Genomic DNA, 15,567 nt, shown 5'->3' on the forward strand with positions numbered 1-15,567 from the left:
ACAAAATCACAAGTTCGTAATTTCATTCGTCGATTATTTTCAGCTGATGAAGAAATAAAGGTGAACGTTAGAATGCCAGCGGGCGCCAGGCCGATTGTAGACTTCACTAGAACACCGTGAAGGAGGTTTGGACAATTGATTTTAATTATAATACTCAAGTGAATTCTGGCTTCTAATTTCTCCTAGCAGTACTAACGGTGTGAGAAGCTATATCAAACACTTGAAAGAGTGTTTCATCCTATCTCCAATACCACGAAATTGGCCACTTCGTGGTGTCTGGATATCTTCCTCCTCTTTGATATTTTACTTTTCTAACTTCTAACTTTTCTTACCTCTCCTGGCTCCACAACAAACCATAACGCATTTTTGCATTTCTCAATAAATGATACAGAGATCTGAAAAAAGTAACAGTGATGAAAGTTTGGTTAGAGAGAGGCACAAACGCCACTATCGGAGGTAGAAGGGGATGCTATTTGATTAGTGATGTATTTGAATTAGTGTTACTAATGTTAAGCGTCAATAATTTGCACTTGACACTTAAATATAGGTTCATTCATTATTTCTATCCCTCACCTCGGCGTTTTTTTTTTTTTTTTTTTTTCATTCTTTTCTTATTTTGAAATTTTGAAGAGGTTTAATTTTGGTAGGGAGAGCTCCTTTTTTAGTATTCTTTAGCAAAATGCTGTCAGTCAAGCCACAAAAACCTCACATGTCTGAGTATCAACAAAGGGCCTTAAAACGATGACGACAACCGCAGTAAGAGAAAAGATCACCGCGAAACAACTGGAAACATGACGTGCATTTAATTTTACCAAGTAGTATTCAGACGTAAAGTAAAAAACAAAAACAAAAAACTCTCTTATCAACACTAATGCAGCAAGTCGGGGGCGACTGCACCGTTTGCAGCGTCTTAAATGGTTGGTCTGGAGGACAAGAAAACGAACAGACGAACAATGAATGACGTCATCGGTTGCCATCAGATCTAGCAAAAGAACTGGAACCAAGTCATTACCTCTGTGTTGTTAATGATGACGTATTTTGGAGTTAGCGTCACAACCTTGGTTAGTCCTGTTCTTGACATTTCAATTTGCAGAATAAACTGGCAAAGGAAAAGAACAAAATTTACCACAAACATTACCAAAGCGACAAACAAAGATTGACGTGGTTTCGCCTTCGAAACAGTTTGTTCCGGTAATAATAATATCTGTTCGGAGGACCTTATCGCCCAAGAAATTAGGATTTAATCGTTAAGAAAACTCGCCCTTTTCTTCGGCAAAATGTCAGCTTGAAATTGGTAAACTAATTCCTTTCGTTTTCGACGGGGCAAGTATGTCGTTAAAGAAATGCGAAAAAAGGTCATCTAGCATTTTCATAAAACCAACAGCAGCTAGTATACTCGGGTAATAAAATCCCGTTCTTTAAAGTTTCTGCAACTCAAATTTTCAGCTAAAGCATTCGAACAGATCAAAACACAAGTATGTCTTTAAAAAGAGCTAACAGAACGATCTCGCAACACAGGCGAAAACGTTTTAAGTATTTTGTTTAAATGTTCTCGTTGGGTGCTCCCGATTCTTATCAACTCACCTCAAACTTTTTGCCATCGTTTGTCTTGCACACCACTCTTCCAGAATCACCAACAGCATCCAAAGAAAACTTGCTCGACCATTGATGTCCTTGTAGTCTTAGTTTGGCCTGCAAAACATACATAAGACGGAAACAAAATCTTCGTTTGAATTTAAGAAAAAAATAAAAAAAACTTTTCACTGGGCAGAAACTAACTTTCACGGGTCATACAAGACAACTCCTTCGGCAATAAAATCTATTTGAAATGATATTACCATTGCCAGTAAGGAAATTCTCCTCTAAACCTTGTGACTAGCCTCGAGTTAGATTCCCTGACTTATCACTGACCAGTAAGATAGAATTTAGAAATACTACTGGACACAAAATTTCCTTCCTTTTCCCAAGCTTTGAAAAAATGTTTTTCCACCTACGTTGCCCTGACAGTAGCGCCCCTTAGGGTGAAACCTACTGTAGGAGAAGAGACTATCAAGACTAGGTGAAACACCTTTTGCTACAAAATTCGATAAGACTAAAGCAGACGTTGCAAAGCGCAACACTAGTTCAACGACTTGTCTTGCAACAGCGTAAGGATTCGCTGTTAAGTATCTTTCCGAAGTAATTTTCTTGATATCATCAGCTTATGAGCTATGACAAGTCAAGTTTTCTACAGAAGTCTGTTGTGGAATATTGCTAGCCGTCCGTGTTTCTTGACTAAAATGGCATTTACGTATTGTATACGTGGTGGTTACGCTGCCAGAGAAATGTGCACGTGCATGCCGATCTCCTTTCTTTGGCACAACGAAGAGCTTGTAAAGCGGTTTTCAATTAAGTGTCGTAAAACCAAACCAACAAAATTACTCTACCAATCACAACAGACTCAAACAGCGCAACGAACCAATCGGAGTTTGAAGCAAATACACGTGTTTTGGTTTTGCTTCTCATTGGTTAATAAAGAGGCGCGAGTTTTGTTAACAAATTACATAGCATAGCAATTTAAAAGCAAAGCAAAAGGTTATTTACTTTCGGTATAACCGCTGTATACCATGTCATGGTCTAGATCAAATTTTCCCCAAAATGCAAAAGAGGACTCACCTTTCTGTAAGATGTTCCAGTACAATTGAAAAGAAGAGGATGCTTTTCCACGGCAGACTGAACATACACTTGCTTAGTTTTTGATACCTGTTTTCAATATAAACAAATTACTTTTAAATCACATTAATCAATCAATTAATTTTGTTTTTCCGAGATTGTGTCTGCAGTCGAGAAATGTCGGCTTCAAGGCGTTTCAAAACCTCGCCAAATTCGCACAAAAGTCGTCGAAAACACTTAAAACAATTATGAAAGCGAGGTTAAGTGCAAAGTTTTTATTATGAAAATTAGCTTTCATTCATATGCAACAAACTAATTTTCATAAGAAAAGCTTTGCACTTAACCTCGCTTTCATAACGAGGTTCACAGCAACTCGGAAAATGGTCTATTATTTACAAACTGTTACAACTCAAGCCACTGGGTAGGTATCAAAAGTCAGACTTTCCCGTATTCTCTTCCTCAGTGACTTGCTCAGTCTTGAAGGACTAAAGAACCATTAGACTTTTTCGGGAACAAGCGGCAATGATAAAAGAAAAACCCATAATGTTTGTTCTGATAATTTACACTATGTTGGAACACTCTTTTAAGCAACGGAAAAGCTCACCAAAAATAAAAATCCAAAGCAAACATATAATTTCGTAAGTCAGCCCGTGAGCCAGTCAATAAACGCCGTATCAGTACCAGCTAAGAGTTCAGACTTCTTCACTTACTTTGTACTCCACGTGCAATCCAGTTTTGTTGATGAACCAGTATGGAGAGTAAATATACATTTCTCTTGTCCCAGACTGTGCCATGGTTCGCACTCCAAGAAACTAAAAAAAAAAGATGTTTGTGATGTACTTATCAGTTTATCCTTCACTCCCCGAGTCAAACTTTATGTTTTGTTATGTTTAAGGGAGGCGGCGTGGCCAAATGTTAGGGCACCGGACTTATAATCCAGAGATCCCTGGTTCAACTCCCGCTCTTACACTTGGATTTGTTTCACGGTCGCCCGTTTTCAAATCCGAGGCCACGCTTTGTAGAAAGCCAATTGGTTTGCCACCCACCAGTTCTTATTTTAAACATATGTTATGTTCAGTTTGTATATTTAGTTCACTGATTTACAGTGGTAAATACTTCGACAATTAAATAAATTCATTTTACTTTTATTTTTTTGTCAAGAGAGGATGAAGGGCTTCAGCCTCTCTTGGTTGTGTAAAATTGTTCCAACTTGAGCGTGTAAGGAAACTCCTACTGTGTGACTGTTCAGTTGAAAGCTCTCCAACAGTGCTGTCCTTTAGTGTTATAGATCTACAATATCTTCCAAAACGAAAACTAACCATAACATACAAAATTAATGAAAGAACTGATGCTGCAACCTTAAAACCCCGTAACGAATCAAAAAAGGGCCACCTCCATTCAGACATTGTCTTTGGGGAAAATGAGTGTTTATAATAGACCCTTGTAGTCTTTGGCTCGAATTTTCCCGGTCAAAGGAAATGGGGGACGTCTGTCCGCAGGCTAGCCTGTTATCAGTTTGGATGCAACAACAACAACAACAACAAAGACAGTCGGAGCTTAACTATTAATATTGTACTTCCAAAAGCGCTCACTACATTTGATTAAGAATGATATATTACTCACTGAATGACACAGGCATACTCGGAAAAAGGAAATCCGAGTGCTGCTTTCAGGCGTCGAACCTAAGAGCTTCCGATTACTAGTTCGGATGCTCTACCACTGAGCTACAGGAGACTCGTGGGAGCTAAGGTCATTGAACAAGGTTCATGGGACTTGTTTATGAGATGTGTGACATGCTTCGTGTGTACTGCTAAGATCAGGAATATATATGACATGTATACGAACTGCGGATGAAAGATTATATAGAAGAAAGATTCTCGCAGTTATCTAAGCAGCCAGCAGACTACAAAAATTTGGGCTTGAACGGGATTTGGGCCCATGAACTCGGCGATGGGTTCAAGCCTGAACTTTGTTTCCAGGATTTGCAACAGTCTGGTTGCGTAGATAACTGCGAAAATCAGGAATGTTGAAAACGTCGTGTAAAGTGGTAACTAAAGAAGGATGGCGAATGTTATGGTAAAGAAGTATATATGGTAAATTAAAGTTATTCTAACTGCGCTTCTTTATCTTTGAATCACATTAAAACTTACAAGTTCTTGTGACGTTTCTTCCTGCGATTTCATTAGCAACACTAACGACTTATCCAGTTCCTTCCTGACGGCCATGTGTCCAATCCAATCGACGTCTTTGTAATTTTTCATCTTGGCATAAAAGAAATAAATGAACACTCAACTTAATTCGTCAATTTTATTTATACACGGAAAATCATCAGCACAATATGAAAATTTTTTTTTAACAATAACTGTCAAAATTTCCGCCAGCTGATTGGCTCGTACCTATTGCCTAGAAGAATACAGACAATAAAAATGACGTCACATGTAACGCGCGCGCTTTCTCAACGGAAAATAAAGACAATTCCGCTCGTACTTTTTCCATGTTATTGTAAAAAACAAATCCACGGCAGTTTTCAATGGTCAATACTCTTATAGACCATAAAATGACGCCATAAAATGTTCAAAACTGGCAGGGAAACCATGACGCCATTTCATGGTTTATTTAACAATTAGATTATGAGCTCTAGATTTCTATCGCTTGATAGCTGATGACGGCCCAGCCCGAATCAGCTATCACGCATAGAAATCGAGAGCGAACAATCTAATTGTTTTAGTATAAATCTACTAGTCGTTCAAAACTAAACAAGTAAATTGTCTACATCCTCATCGCAGACGCTTCGAAAACCGCCATTTTGTTGAAAACCGCTACTCACTATCTATCACAGAATAGATAGCGAGTAGCGTAGCCAATCAAAGAACGGCATTTGTGATAGAACATTAGTAGATATTATTCTAATTAACAATTAGACGGCGAGCTCGAGGTTTCTATCGGCTGATCGCCCCGAGCCAACTATCAAAGGCGATAGAAACCGAGAGCAAGCCGTCTAATTGTTTTAGCATACCTCAGTGATCGATCTATCAAGCAAAAAAATATTTTTATTTCATAAATTTTGATACATTTGTGCAATGATGCATGCTAAATCGCGCGCGTTCTGACAAAACTGGCGCATTTGCAAAGTTCATTCATCAAAATTCATTCATCAATTAAAACAAAGCTACACAGTGATCTCGCCATACATTGCGCAGTCTCAAACTTGCAAACCGTAGAAGGAAAAAAATGATGTTAAGCTCAAACTACGTTTAACTTCAAAGTCCTCGGCATTTTCAAATTCTGGAAAAGAGTTGACAAACATTTTGCCGTCTGCTTCGTCGTTGTTGTCGTTTACACAGCCTTGGTGGCCAGTTTTTTGTCGACAAAACGCGGCCCCCGGAAAGTCTTTTCGCAGCTCAAAATATCGTCTACCCTGGGGTGTTTGGCGGAGGATAAACATCTTTGGAGTGAGACTGTGTTGCTTTTCTCTTCCTCTCCTCCCGAAATACAGGTATGTGTAAAACCACGCGGTTCGCTGTAATTGTTTAGGATCTTTTGTATCTGCATTTCCTGGTTGACCACTTTCAAAAAGCTTTTGCAATTGCTCGCTTGTGATGGGAGTTTTATGAACAACTGGACGAACTTTTTCCTCTTTCATCAGATTTTTACAGACTGCATTTAGCGTATCATTTGCCTTCTTAAATTCATAATCACCGACGACAGACCCCGGCTTGTTAATAGGTGCTTGCTTCAAGTATCTATCAATGGCCGCTCGGATGGCTTTAAGTGAAGAAACCTTAAACGGTTCGCCATTTGTTTGTCTCACTGACACGTAAAACCTCTGCAAACACGTGTTTAATTCGACTTTGGTTTGTTATCCGATGGGTGTTGTAATTTCTTTTTGGGTTGAAAACCAATTTAAAACAAAACAAGAACCGCAATTGTTACTTTTCTTTGACAACTTTGTTTTGTTTACTTACGAACTTAGGTAAGCTTACGCGCAATTTGTTGTTGGTTTTAAATAAAGCATTTTATTTCGAAATTGTTCTGCACTTACCTTTAAAAATCTTTATTCCATACTTTGTAGCTTTCTTTGTTTTTTTCTGGCATGGCACTTTGCAAAACGTTTTGTTCGTCTTCTTCACAAACTTTACGAAAACACGAAGGGGAAGCCATTTTTCAACAGCTCCAGGTGCCGTCTATCGATCGATAGACGGCACCTGTGTAGCCAATCAGATTGCGCGTTTACGTGATAATCGGTCACTGAGGTATGCTAAAAGAGTATAGACCACAGAAAACTGCCGTCGATTTGTTAAATATATTAAAATTTTATAGTAAAAAGTAACTGTTTTACACTATAACCGCGTGGGAGCCTAAAAAGTGTGCTATTGTCTTCTTTATGAAAACCCCCAGGGAGTCACACTGTCACAGATTTTGAGGCAGAGTATTGCATAGAATGGCATCACCATGGGAGAAACTGCGTTTCAGGTACTCCGTTATAGGTTTAGCTTTTTGCCCTCACGAAAGGCTAACACTCGAAACGTCAGCACTCGAATCTCTTCACGGCGGCCAATTTACCTTTAGTTAATAATTCTGTTGATAAACCAAACATTCGTTTCTTCTCCCCACCGACGCAACATCACAGTTTCTTTAGAAACGAACCCCCTTATCCATTAGGTAAGTTAAGTTGGTTATTACTGTATTAAATGATAGCTGGTAAAAGAAAAAGGCTCTTTCAAACTCATAGCGATCAGCAAGAAAAGGAGAAACGTCTCGTACGTCTTGTGACGCCTTTCTTGCATAAAACCAATACTATTTTCCCACTGAATACAGTGTGTGCACGACGGCCATGTTGGAGGACGGAAACAATACAATGATTTTCGTTTGGGAAATATATTCTATTTTTATGCAAATATGTTCTATTGTTTTAGTCCTCCAACATGGCCGCCGTGCACACACTCTATAGGACACTTCTCTAACGCAAGTCAGTGGCGGTTTTTGAGGGGCTACTTGCAACGTTTTCAACGTCTTACATGGTTGGTCGAGAGGAAAAAAGAACGAGGAACAGAACAATGTTCCAGCCCTACAAAAAATGCAGCTGCAGGTAATAAGAGTCCAGTGAAAATACAGCTTTTAGGTGCAGGCCTATTGGTTTTAAACCACCAATTACTGGATGACAAAAATGTCGTGGGATCAGCACGGTAACAGCTATTAGCTTGATAGCCTACAAATGTTTATATTAAACATGATACTACTATACCTTTATGGTCATTTGGCAGGCATCTCCCGGACACAAAGAAACATCAGATAACTTCTCACCGGGATGCAATACTTCAACGTCTTTGCTTTGAGCCTGGAAAAGACAAAAGGACAACTTCAGTTAATTATCCGATTACCACCACATTGAAATTAAGAACTGCTTTGTGTAGGGAAAACAAACTGCAATCAAACCTTAGTGGAGTGTTCACCTATAAACAAAGCAAAACCAATATCGTTTCGTTAACTTTGTGATTGTTTTGTTCCATTTCAGCAAATGCATAAGTTACTCTTTACGGTTCGATGCTCAAATTCAAGTGACACCGAGCGACCTTGATGCTCGAAAATGTTCAAGTTTTTCTGGTCACGTGACTTGACAGAAAAGTTAAAAACCTTGCCGAACTCCTGAGGGGAGAATCGCCAATTGGTTATCTGTGAAAGTTTGGTTTTCCATCATGTACGGCTGTCCCACCTTTAACGCGCGTTGGCAACAGCAAAGTAATGAAATCATTTTATTTTTACGTTTCAATGTATTTAACGGAGTGCACTAACTGGGGACACTTTGTAGATCGAATTGGAATTTAGAAGTGTTGGTTTTTGAGGAGAGGAGAAAACCGGAGTAGCCGGAGAAAAACCTCTCGCAGAAAGGACGACAACCAACAACAAACTCAACCCACAGATGACACTGAGTCCGAGAATCGGACCCAGGGCCACATTGGTCGGAGGCGAGTGCTCTCACCACTGCACCATCCCTGTTCGTCCGGTTTAAAAAAAATACAACAAAGAGAACTCATCGGCAGATGCATTCTTAGTACGTCAGAATACACAACAAACACCAAACTTACCTGAGTAGAGAGTTCAAGATCCAAAGGCAGTTTATTGTGCACCACAAGGGGAGGATACAGGTGAATTACATGATGCGGGGAGTCGTGATCACGTGGCAGCTTGTTTAAGTTGTCAGTCTGACACAGCGCCTAGAAAGTAATATACACCACGAGGGCGTTCTGAAAATGCAACTGCAAATGTTGGATGGTTTGGATTGATTTCTGATTTATTGAAACCTTTCATTCCCTTTCACTTTTAAACAGGAATTATATTACGTTAGCAACCTTGCGAGGTCGTCTCGTTCATACTTAATCAAAAGACAATGGTTATGAAGCCTGCAAACTTCTTTGTTATATGATTTTGCTAGCATCTTTGGCCCTGACCGTGCACAGACCACATTAGATTGTGAAATGTGTTGGAGCAACTGTCCAATGGAAAAGTTCTTGTTAAGATATTCAACTGTAGTGTGAACGTTTAAACAAAGGATTGTGCACGGTCGCGGCGCTTCCAATATAAATTGAAGCACTATCGTTGTCATGGCAAGGTTTAATAACCAGTCCCTCAATTAACTGTCTCGTTCTAGTTTCCTTATTTCCTATCACAATTTTTTTTTTTTTTTTCACTAAAATAGCTTGATGCCAAAAGACTCTAAGTACTTTTAGCCAGGACGAATTAAATGGCAATCAGCATGAGCTGCGCATGTGCTCCCTGTTGTTCAAACTTCAAAAAGACTTGGCTAACATTTTTTAAAGTTCTCTCAGGAAAAACAAAATGGCGTCCCTAAGCGAGTGATCTGACCATGGCGGAAAGAGGAACAACTCCGGTCGCAAAACTCACAAAGGATTTATTTATCAGATGAAATATTTCAATCGTGGACGGAGGCGAAATGCTCGGCAGGTTAATTACAGCTCTTCAAGCAACAGCAATTTTCGAGGCCATCTGCTATCATTGGAATATCGTCGACAGTAAGCAACGTTTTCTTCTTTGCTTTCACGATAGCGGATGACAAGAACGGGGCAAATCCGATAGGATCCGAGAGCAGAAACTGGCACATGCGCAGCTCACGATACTGATGAGGGAGGGATTTAAGTGCGTTGGATGGCCACCGCGCCTCTCAGCTTACAGATCTTAGCAGACAATCACAAAATAACTATTGGCTATTTGTATTGTGGAGAACTAGTTTGGTCAATTAACAAGTAGGTATACCTTGATGTAAAAAGCAGAGGGTGATGCAGTATCCTTCACTGATGGGCAAGTCAATATAGAGCTAGGCTCTTCCTTGGTGAACTTTCTCCAGGATAATGCGGTTGATGATAGATCATAACTAAGAGAAAAATATCGAGAAATTCAGAAATTTCCACATGTAGTAACGTCAGCTGTCAATCGAGATGGTACTGAGCAGTTTCCATCCCCCAGGGAAGGAGTTTCTAATTCATTTGAAATTCATACATTGAATGCCTCTCTATAAGGTAAGGTCGTATCCAGGCACGGCTGATACTCAAGACGAATCTCTTTAATGTAGTATTACAATTCCTCTCACCCCATCCCCACAAGAACGGGATGCAAGTTCAAGGTTATCCTATACCATTTTTCCAGCTTTCCCGAATAATTCTTCAAAAGCGGTTTCTCCCCGTGGCTTAGGCTAAAATTCATTCTTCATTGTCCTCTCTGAGACACAATAGCACGACAGAGAGAAACGTCCTACTCGTGTAGCTGATAGAGCACCCCTTCGGGAGGGACAAGAAGTGCCCCAAAACAAAACATGTTTATCTGAAGTCGTTACTTGCCTGGTATCGCTTGGTTTAACGAAAATGTCTTCATCGTATGCTGTGTACAAAGGAACGTTCTGTGCACCACCCGGCGCGACTGTAAAGAGTTTCACAGGGACCTCTTCCGTTGACTCCGAAGAAGTTTTAGGCTTCACGAAAACATCCACGGAAACGGGAAGGTTGTTTTGGATCTATAAAGAAATTAAAATAATGAAAAAGGTCCTCATCAGCGTTTATAGTCTGCCAACGTTTCTGCAAGACGAACTGACCAAAAGTATTGATTCTCGCATCGGGTTTTTATAAATCTCGTTTTGCTATCGGAAAGTGGAGGATACATGGTCTTACTAATCCTGTTAAACACGATTGCACCTGCACCGGACTTACCTGTCTACCTGGGTGTAGCATGTAATGTATATATAGCAAATCAGTTTCCTCTCAACACAAAGTAGCCCTCGCACTATAGGCAAACCTAATAACAAGTTAAGCAGGAATCGAGGAAGAGTCCAAATTATTGTCAGATAACCCAGGTCTCCGACAGAGTAAAAAAAATAGATCGAGAATTGCGTTTACAGCAAAAGGCAAACGTGAGATTCGCATTTATGTTTTCTTGAAAAAATAAGTACACAGATGAAAATAATGCAAAATAATTCTGACCTTAAATGCTAACCCAAAACAACTCAATTTTACTGAGAAACTGAAAACAGCGAGTGGCAAATGTAGGATAAACAAGGTCACGTGGTCATTTCTACCGTTTGCCGTTTGGCATGAACGAAATTTTAAATCCCTCTATAGCTAATAAGTTAATGTGATTTCCTTGACTCTGGTTGCTAGCAGATCTCACGTTCAGCAGACAAAACACAACGGGGAGAACCTCGTTCTGAGACACTATGTCCACTTCCTCTCGGATAACGTGTTCTAGCTAAGCCCAAAAATACAATTCAGGGTGTAAAATTGAATCTTTTAAAAATAACAATTACATATTTCCATAAACTTGCACAAATCTGCGTTTATAAATTAATGTAAAATTTCCTGAACACGCAAGCGTGATTCCATTCGCGCGAAAGTCTTTACCTGAATGCTGTCATGCTAATTTATTTCCTCACTTTCAATACCTATAAATATGCCTTTCCGTTATTTCCATTTTGCTCATTTACAATGACGACATGAAGTCGTCGAAACGTCATGCTGTTTTATTATCGTTAATGTTCTTCACTAAATTGACAGAAACTAACATAAATCTAAGGAATTTTACAAGGTGATGGAAATTAAAACAAAAGGGCACACTGAAACATTCCTCAGTGTTTGGCCCTCTAGATCACATGCAACTGCATTCGATTTCCTACCTGCAATGATGACTGAATAGTGACTGTTTTACGACCATTCTTGATTTCCACTTGAACAACAACATACCATTTATGGTTTGCCTGTAAAAACAACAGAAGCAAAAAGCCTGTTATCTCGTCATTGTATAAACTTATAACACTGTAAATGGTTTGGACGAGATTCTTGTCTTACCTGTTGAAGGTTTCTCTACGAACCATAATATAAGTACGTAAGTTGTGATCATCTGGGTGAGTATAGTCCTGAGAAGGACTGTTTGAGGTGTCACGTGCGTATTTTGAACGAGCTTTTGTTAGCTCATAGACGTTACGTGGGTAAGTAATTGATTGATTGATTGATTGATTGATTGACATTGACTGACGTTTCGACGACCTGAGCGGAAGTCAGAGTCAAGTGACTCTGCAAATAATATCGAGATTTTAACTCAACAATAAACTCAATAACGTTACTATCTTTATTTTGTTCTGAACAGACTGACAGTATTTGATACTCCCTCTCCCTCTAAACAAGAAGGCGCAAGTAGGGTTGGATAGGGCACATCTTTAGAAAACCAACATGCAATGTCACCAGGCATGCACTGAGATGGAACCCACAGGGAAAGAGAAGTCGAGGATGGTAGACGATGAGGTGGGCAAGGCAGGCTACACCTGGAGGTAGCTTGAAACGCTAGTTCAAAACAGATTGAGATGGCGGGCAGTTTCCATGGACCTATGCTCCACTGGGAGTAGTAGGGAATAATTCAGTAAGTCTCCCTTTAACCCAAGTGTTATGAGATACAGAAGTCTAGTAGAACTGTATTTAAGATGAAGAATGTACGCATATCGGTATCACTGTGGCAGTAAACAACAATTACCTCACGAAGAACGGCATCTTTTGGAGACAGTTGATAAAGGTACGAACCCGAGCGAGCAATAGGTACAAAAGATACATTGTAAAATCCATCAACCTGCAAAGAATATGAAAATACAAACAAAAATAAATAAATAAATAATAACTCGTCGCAAATAACTTATTTCATTCTTCCATCTCCCTCTCTTCAATAAATGGAACATTTTAAAATTGAAAATTGAATCTGGATGCAAAAGACATGCATGAAAACCAAACGAGCCTAAAGGTACTTAAATTTGGATTATGAAACTCTGTCGATACAGATTCTCGTGTGTGGATGTGGTAACAACAATTGACAAACATGTTCTCAAACTGTTGGGGACAATCCAGGACAAAAATCGAGGGACAAAGTCGATTTTCTGTTATCCCCCTACGTACGCCAAGACGAAAGTGATCCTTGTTGCCCCCACTCCTCCTTAATACAATGTTGAGCTCCGGTGTCCAGAAGGCAACTTATACGTCAACCTGGATTTGGGGAGGGGTAGGGGGGAGGGTGATATTTTCGTATACAGAAAAGTAGGGTAACCATCTCAGTGCTTGAAATTTTAACGTTTGAACCATGGACTTTTCTTGTAGTGTTTAATTTTGCGAATTTGCATTTGATGTTAGTATTTTAGCTTCAATCGACAGAAAGAAGGATAGGAAAAATTACTGTCAAACTCGTAAGTACCAACTTGAAGTTTGTGGAAGTTTGCCGTTTAAAAACACGAGTTCACCAACTTAGCTCTCTCTCGTGTTGTAAAGCAAAACGAAAGTAAACCGGCAAAATTAGTTTCTACACTCAATTGAAAACCGCTTTATTGCCCGTTCCGGAGTTCAAACCAGAAAATGAAGTCCACCACACGAAAGATCACATTCAAAAATTGGAAAAATTAGAGAATTCGTATGGATTTGGGGGACGCCATCTCAGAATTAGAAACATTTCTCTGGAATGTGGATGACCTTTGACAGGTCACAGCCTGGTTACTACGCAATGAAATACAACAAAACTTGGTAAACGTACTAGTTTTTATGTGATCTTTCTGGCAGTGGGTACATTTCTTCATATAACGCAATTTTGAACAATGTGTAAACTAGGGTCCAGTCCTTTTATGAATTTCGGAACGGCAGTAGGCATTGGCCGAGTTAATTGTAAACGAAATTGTGAAGAGAAAAAAAAACATTCTTACACTGAAAAGTTTTGGTTTTGTTTCGTTTTTTGTTGTTGTTGTTGTTGTTTTGTCTTTGTTTTTGTTTTGTTTTGTTTTTTCAGTACAAAAATGTTATACATCAGTGTTTACACAGATGTATTCTTAAAACAAAGCTTAAAAGGGACAAAGTTAAGTAACGTTCTTAGTAACAACAAAAATCCAGCTCACAGTCAAAGAGATAATATTATCATCGTCAGTTCCAGTGTTTTCTGTGCGTCTGTCCTTGCTCTCAGCAGCTTGAGCTTGGTGAGGTGCAAACATTCCACCAACCAGGGAGCCAATATTGGCAATAGTGTGACCCAAGTGACTACCTGCAAGCCCTGAAATATCAGAAAATTCTATTCATAAAAGGTAAAATCTACGACTGAATCCTAAAATTGTTGATGAGGCTATCTTAACAACCGATTTATCCGGCTACTTTGGTTGACAGCGAAGTTCTTTTTCTTACAGAAACGACTTGTATGGGTAGACGTTTGATCGTATGTATTATTACTTCGAGATTTCAAAAACTAAATATAATGACCTAGTCAGGCACATTTAATTTCTCACCAACGGAAGTAGTGTCATCTGCAGCAGATTGGGTATCATCTCTGCTTTCACGTTCTTCAGGAGGTGAGCTGGCACTCAACGCCTCTTCACTCGTCCTTTTAACTACCTCCTCACCCTCCGCTGTATGACCTTCAACCTCATCTACAGAAAAACCAGAAGGCGGCAGAGTACCACTGGCAGCTCTTTCATCAGTGCTCAAGCCTGAATCTACAGAAAAACCTTTCTTGAGAAATTTCGTCTTAAATTGAGGCTGGCCAACTTGAAAGGTTGTCGTGTTCTGTAGGGAGAATTTTCGTTGCCTGATTGCCTCCAGAGAGACAGGGTCAGAAGAAGCTCTTTTCTTTCGAACGTTATGCAGCTTATCCCTCAGGCGGTTAAACAGTGGTTCAGAGAAGTTCCTTATGACATTCTGACGTGTAGATCCTTGCGCATCAGTGGAAATGTTCACGGCAGCAGCTTCTGCAAGACTGGGTAGCCTTGCTGCAGGTTGTTTTTCAACTCTTGGCCTTATGGTGAGCTGACTCTCTTCTAAGGTCTAAATAAAAGAAAAAAAAAACAAGATAATATTTTGGCAAATTTGTGTAAAACTCAACCCTTTAAGCTCTAATACTTTGAGTGATTTAACTAATTGCTCCTTACAAAACCACCACGTGATCAAACCTACAGATCATGAAATTAAAGAAAATGATCACCAAAGATGAGTTGTCTCAACGTTTCAACAAACTTCCCCGACTAGTACCATAACAAACGAAGCAAAAAATATATGCGTTGATACAGAGTGTTATAGAATTAAGGTGGAACATAACCTACTACCAAAATGTTCGACGGTGGCAGCTGCGCCAGAGATGTAGATTTTTTCAGCTGGTCCCAGCTTTGTTTCTTTCTTGGGTAATAAACCGCTTCCTACCTACCCCCACCAAACAACACTTCCTCACCGGACGCAGAAGAGCAAAGTTTGATGGTGTAATTCAATACGGTTACCACAAATAAAGTTCTCATACCTGGTGTTTAGGGCTCACTGTTACCGCTGCATGAATTCCAAGCTAAATAACAAAAGAGCAATAAGTCATCCAGTGTTACTTTGAATGGCCAAAAAACATATGTTGAATCGA

The 15,567-nt window shown here is 39.5% G+C and overlaps 1 protein-coding gene across 1 annotated transcript in view; it reads right to left on the reverse strand.

Moving 5' to 3' along the window:
• The window catches only part of LOC146453643 (intermembrane lipid transfer protein VPS13C-like), a 100,500-nt gene that overhangs the window by 21,000 nt on the left and 63,933 nt on the right, over window positions 1-15,567 (reverse strand). The window contains exons 76-90 of the mRNA XM_085096421.1: window positions 15,457-15,498; window positions 14,456-14,990; window positions 14,075-14,226; window positions 12,682-12,774; window positions 11,831-11,911; window positions 10,506-10,678; window positions 9,925-10,042; window positions 8,739-8,867; window positions 7,898-7,990; window positions 4,803-4,913; window positions 3,363-3,464; window positions 2,656-2,742; window positions 1,585-1,692; window positions 1,013-1,099; window positions 333-395 (exon numbers count right to left, since the gene is read on the reverse strand). Coding sequence (XP_084952547.1) covers window positions 333-395; window positions 1,013-1,099; window positions 1,585-1,692; window positions 2,656-2,742; window positions 3,363-3,464; window positions 4,803-4,913; window positions 7,898-7,990; window positions 8,739-8,867; window positions 9,925-10,042; window positions 10,506-10,678; window positions 11,831-11,911; window positions 12,682-12,774; window positions 14,075-14,226; window positions 14,456-14,990; window positions 15,457-15,498 — 1,974 coding nt within the window. The remainder of the gene's footprint in view (window positions 1-332; window positions 396-1,012; window positions 1,100-1,584; window positions 1,693-2,655; window positions 2,743-3,362; window positions 3,465-4,802; window positions 4,914-7,897; window positions 7,991-8,738; window positions 8,868-9,924; window positions 10,043-10,505; window positions 10,679-11,830; window positions 11,912-12,681; window positions 12,775-14,074; window positions 14,227-14,455; window positions 14,991-15,456; window positions 15,499-15,567) is intronic.

This window comes from Pavona decussata, unplaced genomic scaffold (genome assembly GCF_977016875.1).
Source record: "Pavona decussata unplaced genomic scaffold, jaPavDecu1.1 SCAFFOLD_327, whole genome shotgun sequence".
Lineage (NCBI taxonomy): Eukaryota > Metazoa > Cnidaria > Anthozoa > Scleractinia > Agariciidae > Pavona > Pavona decussata.